Here is a 19,300-nt window from a genome sequence, read left to right as displayed (position 1 = left end):
ATACAGGAAAGCCTATGAGAAATGATGGTTCACGTATAATCAGAAAAATTACTACTACTTAATATTATATTCACAACCCTTATCTTTCTTGATTCCTACAAAATCCCTGTGAGGTCCATAGGACAGATCATTCCTATCTTAATTTTCAAGGAAAGGGAAACCAAGATTTGGGGAAGACAAGCGAAGCGGCCAGGGCCACGCAGTAGGAAACAGCAGAACCAGAGCTTGGACTCTCCCACTTTTTGACTCGAATGCTCTGCCATATCCGCTGCTGATCACAGGGATGTAAACAAGTTGTCAGTGGGTATGGACTGGGAATGACCACAGGGCCATCTGAGATCTTCTTGAGACAAGAGGGTTTTGAGTGTCATGAAACTGAAAATGCCGGAGGTATTCAGAGCAGACCCAGGCTTTCTGGAGTAAGTCAGGCTGGGGCAGGCAGTAAGAAGTCATGGTTCTGAAGCATTCGTCCTTCATTTATTCCATCATTTGACATGTATCAGCACATACTAGGTAGAGGGCACTAGAAAGAGATGAAAACATAGTCCCCGCCATCAAAAACTGCAGTCCACAAGGAAGAGATTGACAGGTTGTAACACCAAGTGGTAAGTACTGTGTTATGAATCCCATGCCTGGAAGTTAGTGAGAGGGCTTTCGAGAGGACGTAGCATTTGACTAGTGTCTTAGAAGTTGAGCAGAAGTTTGCCAGGTGGAGAAGGGTGGGTCCCACAACCAGGGCAGAAGAAAATTCAGGTCATTGGTCATTTTCTGGAGAAGGTGTCCTTGAGGACCCCCGGGCAGGAGAGGAGCCCTCCCCTGCAGGCAGCAGCCTCAGCCGTCCCCGGGCTCTGTTGCAGGGAGGCCAGACTGCGCTGATGCTGGGAGTCAGCCACGACAGGGAGGACATGGTCCAAGCACTACTGAGCTGCCAGGCGGACGTCAACCTGCAGGACCACGAGGGATCCACGGCCCTCATGCTGGCCTGTCACCATGGCAACACTGACATGGTGCGGCTGCTCCTGGCACACCCGGCCTGTGACAGCAGCCTGACAGACAAGGTAAGCCTCGGGCATTAACAAGTAGTTGCTTCCCTCCCTGAAAAGTGCCCTGCCAGCCAGCAGAACTGAATGAACCATTCAGCAATAGCAACAGAATCGACCTCAGAATTAACCTGTCGTGGGATTTAATTGAGTTGATCGATGGTAAATGCTCAGAACCTTGGGTTTGGGAAACCCCAAGCCCTCGCCTTTCAGAGCATCAGGAGAGAATGTGCCCAGGCCTGGCCTTGGCCCTGAACTTCCTCTGATCCTGGCAATAACAGCATGTGGGCTTTAAGGCAGCAGCTTAGAAGGGAGCCTCTGCTGTTCGTGGGGACTCCCAACAGGCTGGATGAAGGAACCAAGTATAAACTATGTCTACTCTGACGGTGACCCACCTCACAAAACAGCCCATTTCATCAAGCCAACCTGCTTAAAGTGGCAATGCCAGACACACTTTTTTTTTCTTTAATTTTTATGACTTTATTTGAGCTGAATGGATGAGAATTGCCAGGAAGCAAAATATCAAGGGATTGAGAAAATGCTCCCAGACACATGTGTTTTTATTTTTTTCCCCCCTGGGAGAGTGAGACAGAAATAGGAAAGGAGAGAGATGAGAAGCATCAACTCATAGTTGCATCACTTTAGTTGTTCATCGATTGCTTCTCATATGTGCCGTGATTGGGAGGCTTACGCTGAGCCAGTGACCCCTTGCTCAAGCCACCTTGGGCTCCAGCCAAGGATCCTTTGGATCATGTCTGTGATTCTGCACTCAAGCTGGTGACCTCAGGGTTTCAAACCTAGGTCCTCAGCGTCCCAGGTTGACACTCTGTCCACTGCACCACTAGTGGTTAGGCCATGTGCTTTTTAAATGAACTTCCTTGGAAGATGATGGTGATGATGATGATAATGATAATGATGGTGACAATCATGATGACCATAATAATAGTTCACATGTATCAAGTGCTTTCTCTGTATCAGGTACCATACTAAGCATGTACTATGGACCATCTAATTTAAACCCCACAACTACCTTGTTAGGTTGGTGCTGCTTGTTTGCTCACAAGAAAATGGAGGCACCAAGTAGTTAAGTAACATACCCTAGCCCAGATCACACAGCAGGTGAAACCAATTTTCATCCAATTCCTAAACACAGACTCTGAATTGCTGCATCATCCTCGTTGTTACATTGCACGGTCCATGCCTGTGGTTCCCTGCTGAATCCTCAGCACCTCGTAGAGTGTCTGCCACACAGCAATTGAATGAATCAATAAATGAATGAATGAACTCCTAAACTGGAGGGGTAAATTGTCAGGATGTGATCCTGTGACTGACAATTGCAGCAGGTGATATTTCTAGCATACTCACAGGAACTAAACTTTTTCTATGCATTACCTCACTAATTCTCAGTAACCCAGTGAGGTAGAGACTACGATCCCCATTTTGTTTTACTGATAAGAAAACAGAGACCTAGAGAATTTATGCGGGTATCATGAAGTCAGCAGTTGCTGATTCTCGGAACAGGGATTCAAGCCCATGTCTGACTTTACTGTCCTTAATAGTTGGTATTGTAACTTCATGCTTTAAACAAACTTCTCTATACTTTCTTAATATCCACAGTTCAAAAGAAATAAAAGCCTGGAAAGGGGAAGAGAGTCCCCTTCCTTCCCAGGGAGCGTGCCTCTTACTGAGCCACTTCTGAACTACCCTAGATTGTTCCATCAGTGATTCAAACTGCAGGTCCCTGAAATCACATGCCAGGAAGCAGGCACTCCAGTTTAGTGTCTTCAGGTCTCGTGAAGCCCAGCTCTACCCCGAAACATTTCTGAGATAATTAGAGAACACAGACCCTCTTGAAATGCATGTGGGAGCTGTGGTGGGCTGCCGGAAATAAGAGCCTCCCGTTCCAGACATGACAGACCAGACAAAGGATCTGTGTTAATGAGCAGCTCCTGCAGCGTTGCCCAGGGGGAGGAGGAGGCAGCCCTGTTAAGCTGGAGCAGGCCCTCTTAGGAGCCACCACTCCTGTTGCGGGGGGGGGGGGGGGGGGGGGAGGCAGCCAGCTTTGGAAATCCTTGGTTAGCTGGGATAATCAGACGGTGACTCTGAGACCATCTCCTGGATACCTCTGGAGATCCATCACAGATAAGAGAGGTAAGTCACTGCGGCTGCTTTCAGGAGACAGGGACAAGTGGACAAGTCCCGGAAGGAAGGCTCTGTGGTACTTCTAGATAACTCCAGGGATTGGACTCAAAACATTCATGGGTTTGAAATTGGGCTCAGTGACTGTGCTTTTGGCTTATTCACCCAACCAGTCTGAACCTCTGTCTGTTCATCTGTACACCGGGATAGTAATAGATGTTCCCTAAATACGATCGTGTTTGTAAGACCCGTATCCTACATCTAGGAGGCACTCAGTTGATGGTAACTGTAATTTTACCATCAACTACTAACGACACTGAGTGGGGTTCTCGGCATTTGCAGGCAGAGTCTGGAGGGAACAGGGAGCGGGATGGTCTAGAGCAGGGGTCCCCAAACTACGGCCCGCAGGCCACATGCGGCCCCCTGAGGCCATTTATCGGGCCCCCGCCGCACTTCCGGAAGGGGTACCTCTTTCATTGGTGGTCAGTGAGAGACGCAAAGCATGGCATCGCTCACATACAGTACTACTTCCAGTGACGTGGGATGCATGCCTCACGGCTCCTGAAGCACGTCACATCACTTGTTACATCTAGCAGTGACAAATATGGAACCGGACATTGACCATCTCATTAGCCAAAAGTAGGGGACCAGTAGGGGACCCCTGGTCTAGAGTCAGGTAGGGGAGCCCATCAGAGGGAGACAGTGGTGTCACGGGAGAAAGCCCAGGGCTCAGCATACTTGGTTTAGCCCAGTAGTTCTCATTTTGGGTGATTTTGCCCTCCAGGGAGATTTGGCAATGTCATTTTTTTATTTGTCACAAGTGAGAGAGGAGGTGTTCCTGGCATGTAGTGCGAAGGTAGAGGTCCAGGGTGCTGCTAAACATCCTGCGATACACAGGAACAACGAAGAATTACAAATGATCTGGCCCGACATGTCAATAGAGCCACAGTTGAGAGGCCCCGGTATCGGCGAGTGCTAAAATCCAGGCGGAGTTAAACGACTGTCTCGGTCAAGTGCTATATCAAGAAGAGCCAGGCTGGGGTTGAGGAGCAGGCCAGCTGCAGTTCAGGGCAGGGCTCAAAGCCTGGAAGGGAGGAGCTGGACAGCTAAACCGGAGATGGTCGCCACTGCCTGTCAGAGCGGAGGGTGGAGAGGGTCAGAGATGCCAGTGAGCACCGGGGGCCAGGTGGTGCGGGCGGCAGCTCCACTCACTGCCTGCTCGGGTCAGAGTCAGTTCAGGATGCACACGCAGAGTTCCTGAGGTGGCTGGGGTGAGAGATTCCAGTGGCAGGTGGGACTGCTGGCAGGGGCCCTACCAAGCACCCAGCCCTGGGCTTGGAGCTTGTCAGTGAAGGGCAGGTTCCAGCCCTCATGATCATCACGATCACCACATCCTCTCAGCGTTCATCCTTCCTGCGGAGCTGGGAGGGGGTTGTTCGGGAATTCCCTTGGAAACCTGAGAGAAGTAAAGTCCTGAATTTGGTTTCTCTCATCCTACCAGCAGTTAATGGTCACTATACATACAGAACCCCCAGAACAGCCCGCAAGGCACGTTCCCTAAGTTTGGAAGGTAATTCACAAAATCAACCACCCCAGCCTCTTGGGGACTACAAGGGTGAGGACAGGGCAGGGGTGGTGGGGACTCAGCCAAAGACCCCAGAGGCTCGCCCTTTGAAGGGCTTCGTTTTGGCAGCTCCTCTGGAACACCCGTCAATTGAAAGCTTCTCGAAGGCAGAGATTCTGCCTTGTTCGTCTTGGATGGATACGTAAGGGATTCTTGTGATACTGAAAGGCAGTCCGACCACCACTATACCACCACCACCACCACCACCACCACCACCACCACCACCACCACCACCACAACCACCACACACACACACACACACGTGTGCTGGCTTCCTGAGCCCCTTTGTCGCCAAGCCGGCAGTGTTGCTGAGCAGGGCCTTGCCACACCTGGCGCCCAGTGGAGCGCCTCGCCCTGGCTTGGGGCTCTGGCAGAGGCATTGGAGAGACACATCCTCCCCAGGTGGTCTCTCAGGCCACAGTTTTGGAGCTGAATAGGGTCCCCCACTCTCCATGCCTGCAGTTGAGGAGCCCACAGAGGTGGCTGGCTGTCCTCCCCAGACGGGCCCTGTTCAAAGGTCCTTTGGGACTGGCCCAGTGGCTCTTTTCAATAATAGGATTCACACCATCTTCACAGTCATATAGAGACTCAGGGTTGCAAAGCACAGCCATGATGTCCAGATTGTGGTGGACAGAACTGAATAAACTCAGGCCCTTGTCCTGTGGGACTTTGACAAGACTTCTCTGCTTAAAATCTTTGCTTTGTTCGTTACTTACCCAATTTTTAAAATTCATTAGGATTTCCATGGCTCAGGATCTTCATCACACTGAAATGAATAGGGCTCTCTGTTGCCGTCCAGCATGCACTCTCTGAACAGTGTGTCCTGAGAGCCGACCTAGGGCAGGCACAGGGCCAGGCCCTGGGATGTCCACACTGGCTGAAGGAACGGGCCAGATCCAGTGCCTCAGCCCAAGGAGAGTGAGATGTATCAAACAGTCCCATCAATACCACCTGTATAGGGTGGTAAAAAGAAAAGCTACAAAGACTCATGAGGCTTTGTGCCACCATGTGCCAACCTTCAGTCCCACTGTCCTCTATACACACACACACACACACACACACACACACACACACACACAGAGCATTGTCCTCTCCTCTGAGCGCACTCTCCCCTCTGGCTCCTTTGGCTTTTTGCTGTACTTCAGATTTATTTAGGTGTGTGGAGCGCTGATGGCAACCAGACCCCCTCCTGGTGCACAGAGAAAAGACTGAAGAACCTGACCAGGTGGTGGCGCAGTGGACAGAGCATCGGGCTGGGACACGGAGGACCCAGGTTCGAAACCCTGAGGTTGCCAGCTTGAGTGTGGGCTCATGTGGTTTGAGCACAGCTCACCAGCTTGAGCCCACGGTCACTGGCTTGAGCAAGGGGTTACTCGGTCTGCTCTAGTCCCCTAGTCAAGGCACATAAAGAAAGCAATCAATGAGAAACTGAGGTACTGCAACAAAGAATTGATGCTTCTCATCTCTCTCCCTTCCTGCCTATCTGTCTCTCTCTCTGTTCCTGTCTCACAAAAACAAAAACAAAAAGACTGAAGAATTGAAGCTGAGTGTGAACACTCCCACCTGCTTCTGTGCATTGTTGACATTTTAGGGAGTAATTGTCCCCAGACATGGTAGAGTAGAAAAGAAACTGGTGAGGTCTTGGGTACCACCCCCCACCACCACCAAACTTCTTAATATTTATGCAACGAAATGTAAAAATACTCACGATTGGTGCTAAATAAGGATCACAAGCAGCCTCAGGTTTCGGCTGCACATGAGTGACCACAATAGTGGTTTTCAGAGACATCTAGGTTGCAGAATTCTAGGTATATAACTGAGCCCATTGATGAGACCGTGGCTGCCCTCGCAGACGTGTCCGCTGCGTCACGTTGGCCTCTGCCCGTGGCTCTCTGGCTGTGCGCCTGCAGGAGCCCCTCCGAATGCAGCTTCTTTACACAGCAGCCCCAGCGGTGGAGAAAGCACCAGGGCATTGGGTATCAGGAGGTAGAAATGTACATGTCCTTCCATGTCCTGAGCCCACTTCTAAGAGTTGGTCCTTAGAAGACAATTAGAAATGAAGAAAATGCTGCCCTGGCCGGATAGCTCGGTTAGTTAGAGTTCGTCCCAAAGCACAGAGGTTGTCAGTTCCATCCTTGGTCAGGGCATGTACAGGAGCGGATCGATGTGCTTATTGTGCATATGATCGATGATCACACTGTGCAAGAACGGAATTGTATAGCATGCCATGGTATGTTCAAAATACAAGCAGATTTAAAATTGATATATGCTATTATTCCTCTACTTAAAAATCAGTAACAGATTTGCATAGGAGAAAAGACTGGAGAGAGACATACCAAAATGCTAACTTCCATTTAGGTCTGCGTAATGCAATAATGGGAGAGTTCTCTGGTTTTCTTTCCTCTGTTTTCCAATTTAAGAAAATGTGTATTAAAAACCAAGTGACACATTATTTCCATTGACGTGACTTTCCCAGGAGTGAATGTTGTTTCTGTGAATGGACAGGGGCCTGTGTCTCATGATTCTCACACCATTCGGATCTCTTCCTCTCCTAGAGGCTGTCTGGATGCTTGGCGTGGCCTTCTGTGCACCATGCATAACTCCTGCTCCCAACTTACCCTTCCTTTCCGGGGCTGGAGGAAGCAGGATAAAATTTGTGTCTCCTTTTCTTTCTCCCCTGTAGGCTGGCAGAACAGCTCTGTCCATCGCTCTGAAACCTCCCGCCCATGTGGAAATTGCAGGGCTTCTGCAGACCCACGCAGAGCAGCGCAGGTCCCTGGGGCCCTAAGGGCAGTGGAAGAACTGGCAGCCATGAACAAAAGGCTCCTTTTCTGGACTCCTCCCTCGCCCTTGGAGAGGGCATCGGTCACAGCCAGAGGGCCGGCCCTCAAGAGAAGAAGCTATGTCAAATATGCACATACATTCCTGTTGTATAATTCTGCTCATTAGGATGCTTTGTAGTTTTGCCTTAGGCCGAGCCCCCAAACAACTCCGAGTGCAGAGCAGAGTGCAAGGTGCAGGGTGCATCGGTGTCATCTGAAGTCCCGAACCTCTTCAGCCTGGAACTCCTCGTGATTCTACCATTTGTAGCACCACTTAGCAAGCCGGGGGAGCACATTAGAAAAACAACACTTTATACATGGGATTTTAAAATTCACCATCTCTTTGTTTTTTTAATCAATTATGTATGAATATGTCCCCTTGAATATGCATGTCTAGGGAGGATGGGCAGATGTAAGTAGTCGTCCTGGCAATCATTCTCTAAGACCCTGGGAGAGTCACCACGCAGACAGGTGACACTGAGCACACTCCATTTGGGGCCTTTGCTCAGCTGGAGTTGACAGAGTAATCTTAAACTCAGGCAAGGTAGAGAGAAGCACACTGGCGTCCGTGCCAGATGGATTGTCTTGACCATTTGTGAGTCATCAAGTGGCTCCAGTTTGCCGCAAGGAAATTGTAATTAATCAGGAAATCCAATTCAGCATACCACGTGGGTCTGGTCAGAGTCAGGTGGCTATTCTGGAAGAAATGAATGAATCGGAGTGAGTGCCCTCCTGGGGATGGCTTATTGCCATCCAGAAGCCCCCACATTTCCTCCACAGCTGTATCCGTGGCTATATGGTGACCCCAGCTCTTTTCCCTCATTGCCCTTATGAGCAAAACTATGAGCCCCTTGTGGCTCTGAGGCTTCTGAGGCCCCAGACTGCCAAACCTTCCAGCCTGGGCTGCAGCAGGAGTGAAGGAGCCAGGCAGGGCAGGGCCCACCCTGGGCCGACATCTCTCTCCTCTGGACAGTTCTTTTTTAAACTTCCATAATACCAGGGCACAAAGGTACATGGCTTGTGTTTAGTAACCCACACAGGGTTATTGACAGATTTACTCTTTCTTAAAGTCTCTTATGCACAGAATCACCTTATATAAAAAAAGACATCAAAGTTCAAAAGTTCAGGCAGCCTCACATTGGAAACACAAAGGCTTAAGTTCTCATTTCAACTGAGGTGCCAATTTGCTTGGTGGCCTTTGCGTGAGTTGCAAAACCTCCTTAGGCCCCTGTTTCATTGTCTTTAAAAATGAAAATTATACAACCTACCTCCTGGGGGGTATTGTGCTGAGCACAGCTGATGGAAGTTTTGGAATCCACTTTTAATCCATAATGACTGAGCACAGAAGTTTTCCACCGGGGTTCAAAAGAGAGGCCCAAAGTCCCGGAGCAGGACACTGGCATGTGATGGTATTGCTCAGAGGTGGAGAGAATGGAGAACATAGCTAAAACTGCTTTGAGTGGGTTTATTTTTACCTCAAAGCACATTTTAAGAGCAAAACCATACATTAATAAGTACTCCAGTGCTTCTCAAACTTTGATATGCCTATAGATCACCTGGAGATGTTGTTAGGCTGTAGCAGGTCTGGGGAGGGGAGGGACCAGAGATTCTGCACCTGGACCGGTTCCCAGGGGATGCCAGTGCTGCTGGGCCACACCACACTCCGAGCAGCAAGGCTCTGGCCATTGACTGTCTATTAAAATGCTGCCCTTCAATCTTTTGTTTCAAAGTTTCTTTGCATTTCTCTGCTCTTGGTTCTTGGGAATTTGCAATGTGAATCTTACTTGCTATTGTGGGTCTGCGGTCAGCAGTAGGGGGTCCGTGTCCTGTGGTACCAGTTTAGGGTCTATTTCAGCATCTCACATGAGGTTGGGAACTCTAATTTGGTCACTTAAAAAAAATCTCATTTGAGTCCAGCTATTAAAAACAGTTTACCAGACAAGGCAAACTGGGTTCCCAGGCGGTCTGAAACCACTGAGTCATTACCAAAAAGACTTTGTCCATCCTTTCTGATATTTTTAACAAGTACTTTTTATGCCTGACCAGGTGGTGGTGCAGTGGATAGCGCATCGGACTGGGACACTGAGGACCCAGGTTCAAAACCCCGAGGTTGCCAGCTTAAGTGTGGGCTCATCTGGTTTGAGCAAGTCTCGCTTGAGCTTTAAGGTCACTGGGCTTAAGTCAGGGGTCACTCGGTCTGCTCTAGCCCCCAAGTCAAGGCACCTATGAGAAAGCCATCAATGAACAACTAAAGTGCTGCAACTATGAGTTGATGCTTCTTATCTCTCTCCCTTCCTGTCTGTCTGTCCTTATCTGTCCCTCTCTCTGTCTCTGTCACAAAAAAAATGTATTTTTTTAATCTTGAGTTTGGAATGTGAGCACATGATATCATCCCATTCCATTGCAGTGTCTGAGCCCAGAACATGGTGAGTTGAATAAGCACAGCCTGCCTCCCTTTGCTCTAGAATTCATTCAACAAACGTCTGTTAAAAGCATCCAGGTGCCTGACCCTGTTCCCAGCATAGGCTTTTAGAAAGAAGCTTAGGCCTCCTCTACAAAAACAGTCTGAGGTCACTATGATCCCAAACCTGGCTTTCTAGAACCATAATAAGCCAATGCTCCATTGATTAACATATCTGTCAAGTACCTGACAGCACGAGCCTTTTAGCCTCCCTCACTGCCTTCATGGCATGTACAATCTGCTTTCAGAAGACAGGACATACGTACCATAGTAAGTAATAAGACCAGGCAACATAGTTTACCCCACAATTATTTCTGGAGAGCCCACTGTGCAGGCCCTAGGCTTGCATGAGAGTTACAGTGACACAGCTCAGACTGTCACCTCACTGTCTACTTGGGAAAACAGAAAGGTAAGAAGAAAGCCCAGAATACTACAGAAAGTCAATAATGGGCACCAGAGTTGATCTGAGGAAGTATAGAAAGGCTTCCTGGAAGAGGAGGTTTTTTGTATGTGACAGAGATGGACAGATAGGGACAGACAGACAGGGAAGGAGAGAGATGAGAAGCATCAATTCTTTACGGCACCTAAGTTGTTCATTGATTGCTTTCTCATATGTGCCTTGACGGGGTGGCTACAGCAGACCAAGTGACCCCTTGCTCAAGCCAGCAACCTTGGGCTCAAGCTGGTGAGCCTCGCTCAAGCTGACAACCTCAGGGTTTCAAACCTGGGTCCTACCTGGGTTCTCCATGTCCCATTCCTACGCTCTATCCACTGCGCCACCACCTGGTCAGGTTGGAAGAGGAGGTATTTGAACTGAAAACAAAGATTAGTGGATGTCACCCAGAAAAGGAAGAGAAGTAAGAGGTGAGGTGAGTGTATGCCAGACGGAACCAGTGCTGCCAAGTATGAATGATTTAGGGACTTTCATTCAATTTAATGGAACTGTCATATAAAGTTTGAGTAAGAAAGATAAAAGGGTAGATTTAGAAGAGAAGAGACTGATGAAACATGGGGACCAGATCATGAAGCGCCCTAAAGTTATGATAAAGTTTTATTCTAAAGGCAATGGAAAGCTATTGAAAATCAGATTTATGATGGAGAAATTTATTCATCTAGCCCTCATTTGACACAGATTTACCAGGTACCCACTCCCTTCTAAGCACTATGTTCAGGGCTAGGGACATGTGATAGGTAGACATAGAAACTACAGTTTAGTAGGGCAGGAAGACAAGTTGTCATTGAACAATACAACGCATGTTGTGACTGAGAATGCGTACACAGGTGACTAGTCTGAGGGTCCGGATGGGGCCCAGGAGGGCTTCCTGAGGAATATTTAAGCTGTCTGAGGGATGAATAAGCATTAGCCAGGAAAACAGGAGCAGAGGAAAAAGCATGCATAAAACCTCTAGATGAGAGAGCACTGATTTGAGCATTAAAAGAACTTTAGTGTTCTGGAATAGAAAAAAAAAGAAAAAGAAATGATGCAAGATGAGGCCAGAGAAAGCCACTGTACCAAGTTTGGCTTTGAAGAAAATAGTAACATAGGACGCAACACTCAGGTTTACATTTTAGAAAGACTACACCATTGGAGGGGGGGTGGGGATGAGTTTATTCAACAAACATTTGTGGACTATCTCTTCTGAGCCCGGATCTAGAGTTCATGGTTTGGTGAAAGACAGATGCCGGCTGACAACAACTATGAACAGGATGAGTAATGGAGGTCTGAAGAGTGTTGTGGAGACGAACTTGGCCAGAGGGAGTCAGGGAGGCCTCATGGAGCTGGTGGCTTTTGAGCTAAGTCATAGCAAGTGGAGGAAGGAGTTTGCCAGGGCACTCTAGATGGAACAGCAGGCATAAGGATGTGAAGCGTGAAGGACCACGGGCTGTCCGGACAATGGAGAGAATTTCAGAACGACTTCGGTTTAGGTTACATGGGGGAAGTGACTGAAGAGCAGATTGGAGAGAGATGTGTAAGCATGTCTTCAGAAGCACAGGGAAATAACGCATCAACATAGCTAACTGAACAAAGCCGATGAGTTACTAGCCAAGGAGAAATCTCACAGATTTATCATGTGAATGATTTTCTATACATTGCATTTTTGTACATTTATTTTTTTTCTAAAACTCATGACTCTTGGTTAGAGAAACACAATGCACTTATCCCTTTTACTTTCCTTTCATACAAAACCTACTACAGTTTTTTCTTGTTTCATTGGTCATTGGCTTTAGAATTATTCCTATACAATGTATCGGCATAGAAAAGTCATCTGGAAATTGCAGGTAATTTCACAGAGATCACACAAAGTTTCATTTTTTTTTTTACTATACTCCATTTTTCTATTAAAAAATAACACTATTATATCAATGTTTTAAAATTATTCTCACTTTTTGTAAGTCATGTCATCCCAGTCAGTTCCAAGTCTCTGCCAATGTGTTCATCTGAATACTAGGTGATGTCCTGTCACTCTGTGCTTCTGGCATTTACATGAAGTGAACACACTCAGGACAGTGCTGTCACTCTAACAGATGCTCTGTGATGAGGAGACCTGAGTCCCAGTGGCAGTGATGCTGTAGTACAAGGTGGGAGATGACTAACACCCAGAATGCTGCGTTGGCACGAACGCCGCGTGTGGAACGAGGACACCTGGTGGAACGAGGACTCCTGTTCCCAGGCTGTACAACTGGCTCAACGCAGGAGAACCGAGTTCTTTTATCCCTTCCTGGATGCTCAGTTACTTAGAGCATCGTCCCAAAGCACAGAGTTTGCCAGTTTGATCCCTGGTCAGGGCATGTGCAAGACCAGATTAATGTTCCTGTCTCTTTCTCTCTCTTCTTCTCTCTGAAATTAATAAAACAAAACAACAACAACAAAACCCCAGCAGATTTGAGAGGAAGGTCAGTAAATTGAGATAAGGAGTTTGGAATTAAGCCTAAAACTTGAGGGAGAGTCAAAGACCTCTTTGAGAACTGGAAGCTGTCTTTAGAAAAATGCACATAAATCTATAAAATCTTCCTGTTATTTCAGGAATTCAGAAATCTGCAGTTAAAATCTCACTGCTATGGACAGTGAGGAGCCATTGAAGAATTTCTAAACAATGGAGCCGGATCAGATTTTCACTTTAGAATGTTCTCAGAGGGAGGTTGGAAGACAGGAGGCACGGGACCAGTCAGAAGGCTGTCCTGAAAGGCTTGGTAGAGAGCAGTGAGGGCCCAGGCCACGTGGCATGTGTGGGGAAGAAGAGGGCCCTATGAGGATGTGCCAGGGTGTGATGACAAACTGAATGGTGGAGAGGGTAAAATGAGTGACAGGAGGTGCTGGCCATTTGGTTCAGTGGATAGAGCATCAGCCCTTTGTGCAGAAGTTTTGGGGTTCAATCCCCGGTCAGGGCACTTGAGAAACAACAATCTACTTCTCTTCCTTTCCTACTCCCCCTTCACTTTCTCTTCCCCTCCCGCAGCCAGTGGCTCGATTAGTTCAAGCATCGGCCCAGGGCACTGAGGACAGCTCAGCTGATTTTCAAGCATCAGCCTCAGATGGGGGTTGCCAGGTAGATCCCAGTTGGGGCACATGTGGGAGTCTATCTCTCTATCTCCCCTCCTCTCACTTAAAAAAAAATGAGTGACAGGAAGTGGTGATGCCATTTCTACCAATACTCATTCTTCTCTTTCTTCTTAGTAATAGAATCCCCAATTTTTAGCTCAACACTTGGCCACACAGAATAGAGACTCCATTTCCCAGCTGCCCGTGTAGCTTGATGTGGCCATGTAACTTTTGGCTGATGAGATGTGAGTGAAGTGATGTACACAAACTCTCACTCCTGTGGTCAAAGGAAAGGGAATTGCACCCCCCCTTCCTACTGGCTGCAATGTGGTAACAATCCATCTTCTTGGCCAATGAAAATGTAGCCAGTACATTTGGGATAACACAACAGCAAGTCAGAAAGAGCTTAGACTCCAACACTATAAGCCCATCAAATCTGCCCTGGACTGATTATTTCCCATCTGATATGCAGTCAAGAAATAATCTTCTGACTCATTTAAACTATTGTACATTACGATCTCTGCTGCAGTAGGAGCTGGGCAAAAGCGCTCAGCAACCCATGGTGATCTCAAGGAGCTGATGTGATGGTTAGTGAGTTTCAGGGTGGAAAAGTTTGGGAAGGCTTTCGGAAGGAGCATCCTGTTATATCTCTCATGGTACCAGTCCCTGTTCAATGCCTGCAGTGAAATCACCCAGCCTACAGCAGGCAAAGGGTGAGCTTGTGTTACCCTGAAGATTCCTGAGCACAGGTTCTGCACCACAGGGCAGCCAGTCCTTAAGCGAGACAGTGCCTATGATCTGGTCTAAGAATGCGGGCAGTTTAAACCATTTGAATCAGCTGAGAGGTTTGAATGAGGAAACATGCAGAGTTTCAGGCAGTGGCAGTGGGTTATGGTTAGAGAGTGAGATGTCAGGAGGTGGAGCAAGGCATAAAAAGAGGTAGAATTTGCACACGTAGAGGGGAAGACAGGTTGAGAGTACGAGCAAGGAGCAGCTGTGAGTAGAGAAAAGGTGGAGAGAGAAGACCTAGCCTACTGAGTAGCCTTGTGGACTGTCTGCCAGGTCTTTCTTCCCACAAACCTCTGCTGCCCAGCCCCCTCCGCCATCCGCATTCCTAGAGCAAAAGCTGCCACATTCCTACAAGAAAGCTTGGTCCCAGGCCACTGAAGGACAGACCCTGGACATTACCTGGGCCGGGGCCAGTCGGAGCCTCTCCCAGGACTTACGGAGCTGGGAGTTATAGGAGAGAGATTCAGTCTCCTTCTGAGGGTCTGGGTTGGAACATGCAGACTCAGAAGCTACTGGCGGTCGGTTCAGCCTTGTAAACCCAGGAGCAAAAGTGACTTTTCAACCAAAAAGACTGAAGCAGACCTCCTGGCTTCACCAAGGCAACCCTTGTTCCTTCCCTAAGTTCCGACCGACACCCACCCTTCTGTTCCATTACTTCGCTACTTGCTCTCCCAGCCTCCTCTCTGGGTTGTGTAGCATGGTGTCCAGAATCAACTACCTCAGCTGTGGAATCCCAGTTGGACTCAACTTTTGGCCACTCAGGCTCTTGATCTGCAAACTGAGGTGTAATCGTTCCTTTCTTCTGTTCTTGTACGTGGTTAATCGGATAAAGTGTCCACGTAGTGCTTGGTCCCTGTGACAGAGCTCAGTGGAGAGTACATCCCCTTTGCCCTGGCCATTGGATCCTTTTCCCTAGACCTGGCCTCATAAAAACAGCAGCTTGCCTTCACTGAGTACTGAGAACTACCCGGACATCAGTCTTAAGGGTGTGGTATGGAATCGTTTACTCGTCACGATACTCCAATGAGGTAGGTTAATATTATCCTTTCTGTGCATATGAAGAAACTGAAGCTCAGAGAGGGTGAATAACTCACTCCAGGCCACACAGTTAGGAAGCAGCAGATCGGGGACTTCGAGCCAGGAGGCCTGGCTCTGTGACTACACCCCAGTGCCTGCTGTGCACCCGGAGCTCTGCTCGCTTCCTTGCCAGTGACCCAGGCTAGGGAGGGGTGCCCGCAGCAGGGGGTGGATACTGCTGAGGGAACAAAGCTGCTTCAGGGACTCAGCATTAAGTCAGTGGCTGACCTGCAGGTCCAGCGGGGTGGCCCCAGGACAGAGGAGACACACAGACAGAGTGTTTGGAACTGGAACAGCTGAGGTTGAGACCTCCTTGGGCGCAGCACCCCTGGGGAAGAAAGCAGCCTCTGTCCTGGGTGCAGATGGTCTGAACCCCCACATTGCCTCAATTGCCCCCCCCCAGAAGGGAATTTTCTACAGCTCCTTCACCCCCTCTCCATCCTGAAGGACGGGCCTGGAGCAGAGGGAAGGAGTCCAGCTGGAGTCTGAGGGGGTCCAGCCTGCCTTCCCACGGCCCCGCCCGCCCCCATCCTGCTCTGTGCTCCGCGCGGGAAACAGCTCCTGGGTCTTTGCTCTGAAGCCAGTGCAGCCATTCTGTTGACGGGGAGGGTGGGTACGGGGGTCTTTCTCCAATTCTTATGTTGCCTTAGAAGTAACGAAATTCTCACTCCTCCCCAGAAGGGAAAACTAGGGAGGAAACTGTCTTTAGACCCCCTCCCCCACTTCCGCAGTTGTCAGACCAGAAGCAGGGCCAAAGTAAAGCTCATATCCCGACTCTGTCCTGCCTGCTCGTAGAAAGGACACCCACTGGTCAGCACTCCATCCTTGTCGGCTCAGCAGGTCTGTGGGGGACTGAGATTCTGATACCAAACCCACCGGGAGGGTGTTTCCCCACATCCAAGGAATTCTCCATTACCAGCTGGGTGTCCTACCAATCAACTCAATTCTGACACCACCCGGAGATAGCGTCACATCCCATAGAGCAGTCAGTGGTAGGCAAACTGCAGCTCATGAGCCACGTGCGGCTCTTTGGCCCCTTGAGTGTGGCTCTTCCACAAAATACCACGTGCTGGCAAAGGCCAGCTTAGGAGTACCCTAATTAAGTTAATAACAATGTACCTACCTATATAGTTTAAGTTTCAAAAATTTGGCTCTCAAACAAAATTTCAATCGTTGTACTGTTGATATTTGGCTCTGTTGACTAATGAGTTTGCCGACCACTGCCATAGGTTAAGGGTTCAGTCCTATAAGACTGCTCCTACCCTATTCCCTTCAGACATCACTGCAAGTCCAGGTAGTCACCTGTGCTTCTGACTGGCCAGCTGTAAGCTAGACACCCTCCTTGGGTTTGATTAATTTGCTAGAGCAGCTCATAAGACTGAGGGAATCATTTTACTTACTGCATTACTAGTTTATTATAAGAGGGCATAACTGCGCAACAGCCAGCTGAAAGATGCACAGGGCCAGGTGTGGGGAAAGGACGCCGAGCTCCGCTCTCCCCGAACCATGTGTTTACCAGTGCAATCCAAACCCTGCCATTTGGGGGTTTGATGGGGGCTTCATGACATAGGCACCATCAGTAGTGGGAGTCAAATAATTTCACAATCATTTCTCTGCCCTAATGACCATTTTAAGTATAAACAAACAATATACTGAAAGGTAGTTTATTATTTGATGCATTTAATACTTAAATAAAAACAATATAAGAGGTACACAAAACTAGATTATAAGAGTTTTAAAATATTAATGAAAAAATATTAACACCTGACAAAAAAACAATAAAACTGTTAAGATATTTCCATATTGCTTCTTTTTTTTTTTTTAAATTTATTCATTTTAGAGAGGAGAGGGAGAGACAGAGAGAGAGAGAGGAGAGACAGAGAGAGAGAAGGGGAGGAGCTGGAAGCATCAACTCCCATATGTGCCTTGACTAGGCAAGCCCAGGGTTTCGAACCGGCAACCTCAGCATTTCCAGGTTGACGCTTTATCCACTGCACCACCACAGGTCAGGCCATATTGCTTCTTGATTGGGAACCTTACTTGCAATTTTTTTCACCTACAGATGAAATGAACATTACTACAGGTGCTTAGAATATTCTGTTGCACAGATGAACGTTAAAAAAGATTAAACCTTTGAGTAGTGAGTTTTTTGTTAACCCTTTGAATGAGGACATACATGAACGTTCATAAAACTTAAAGGGTTAAGGAATGTGAGTTTGTGATTTTCACATTGGGCGGCTGCCCAAGTGTCCACCTTAGAGAGAACCCTGATTACAAGTGTCATTTTAACAACTGGTTTGCCAAACTCAACAGAAAATTAGGTATTGCTTCTCCCGAACTGGTGCGAAACGGCTGAATCCCACCACTGGGCATGATGGATCAAATCATTGGTCATTAATTATCAAATTCAACCTCCAGCCCCTTTCCCTCTCTAGAGGTGTGGGAAGAGGGGGGTGGCTAAAAGTTTCAGCCCTCTCATCACAAGGATGGTTCTACTGGCAACCTGCACCCTCATTCTTAGGTGCTTTCCAAAAGCCATCATTAACATAACAAAAGACACCTTTAGCGCCCTCACCTCTTGGGAAATGCCAAGAGTTAGTTGTTCTGTGCCACAAAGACCAACTATATAATCAGGCTCCAACAGGGGCCTCGGATCTGACTGGGCTGTCCCTTTCTCCCAGAGTCCACCACGGTTTGTGTGAGTATTTGCCGGTGGGCAAGGCGCACATGACTGCCTCTTCCATGCAGGCTCCAGGTCTGTGTGCAGTCTGCAGGCAGGAGGCCTGCCTGCTGGTCCTAAACAATGATCCTGTTACAGATACGGGGCAATGAGCAGGCCTAGTGGGGCGAAGGCTGATGTGAGCGCACAGCCCCTGGTTGTGACAGACAGATGCATCTGGCTCCAGACCAGATCTAATCTCATTTCTAAGTAGACAGAGCACCAGGCCTGATTTGCCTAGACACTATTGGGAATGGGAGGTAGAGGGATTACTCAAGTTTAGTAAGGGTCTGCAAGGCATTTTTAACATCCCATTTCATGGGAAAGCTCAGCAAATCCACAATCTTCCTTTATTGAATAATATTTTCAATACCCTCGGAGAGACCTCAGTTTAAAGGAAATTTGTAGTAAACCTCTGAAGTGAAAGAAACATTCCATGTTTGTTTGTTTTTTCATCTATAGTAGTTGAGCTCTCTTTGACAAAATCTGTTCTCCAAAAGAAGGCACCAGTCAATATTTTCCATTTACTATGTGCTACTCAGCTGGGTGAGGTAAAATTCGATATCCTAATCCCAACAACGAGAGCAATTCTCAATACTTCATTTGTTAATTGTGAATAACATGAAAAGATCTGAAAGCATGAAGAGCCCTGTTGGGCAAATGAGTTTGTAAAATTTGTATTTTCTGAGTTGCTCACTTTTATTGTTAAAAATGGCTGCCCAGATATGTGATCTGTGAAACTGCTAATTACCTTCCTGCTTGGGAAGGGCTTTGTTATGCTAGTGCAGGGATTGGGAACCTATGCCTCGCGAACCAGATGTGGCTCTTTTGATGGCTTCATCTGGCTTGCAGACAAATCTTTAATAAAAAAAATAATAACGTTAAAAATATAAAACATTCTCATGTATTACAATTCATTCATTTCCTACCGCTTATGTTCATGGTTGCAGATGGCTGGAGCCGATCACAGCTGTCCTCCGGGACAACACCAAATTTTTATTGGATAATGCGTAATGTACACGGGTCATTGTATGGCTCTCACAGAATTACATTTTAAAATATGTTCACAGCTCTCTCAGCCAAAAAGG

General features: G+C 47.8%; 1 protein-coding gene across 5 annotated transcripts in view; it reads left to right on the top strand.

The window, feature by feature from the left end:
• Positions 1-9,340, top strand: part of KANK4 (KN motif and ankyrin repeat domains 4) — an 86,268-nt gene extending 76,928 nt beyond the window's left edge. For all 5 annotated transcript variants that reach the window (XM_066376449.1, XM_066376445.1, XM_066376447.1 and 2 more), the window contains 2 exons: positions 858-1,058; positions 7,487-9,340. In XM_066376449.1, coding sequence (XP_066232546.1) covers positions 858-1,058; positions 7,487-7,591 — 306 coding nt within the window. In that variant the 3' untranslated portion in view covers positions 7,592-9,340. The remainder of the gene's footprint in view (positions 1-857; positions 1,059-7,486) is intronic.
• Positions 9,341-19,300: the final 9,960 nt, after the last annotated feature.

Source organism: Saccopteryx leptura, chromosome 3, assembly GCF_036850995.1.
Source record: "Saccopteryx leptura isolate mSacLep1 chromosome 3, mSacLep1_pri_phased_curated, whole genome shotgun sequence".
NCBI lineage: Eukaryota > Metazoa > Chordata > Mammalia > Chiroptera > Emballonuridae > Saccopteryx > Saccopteryx leptura.
The sequence above is the reverse complement of the archived record's forward strand: the minus strand, read 5'-3'. Positions and strand labels throughout refer to the sequence as shown.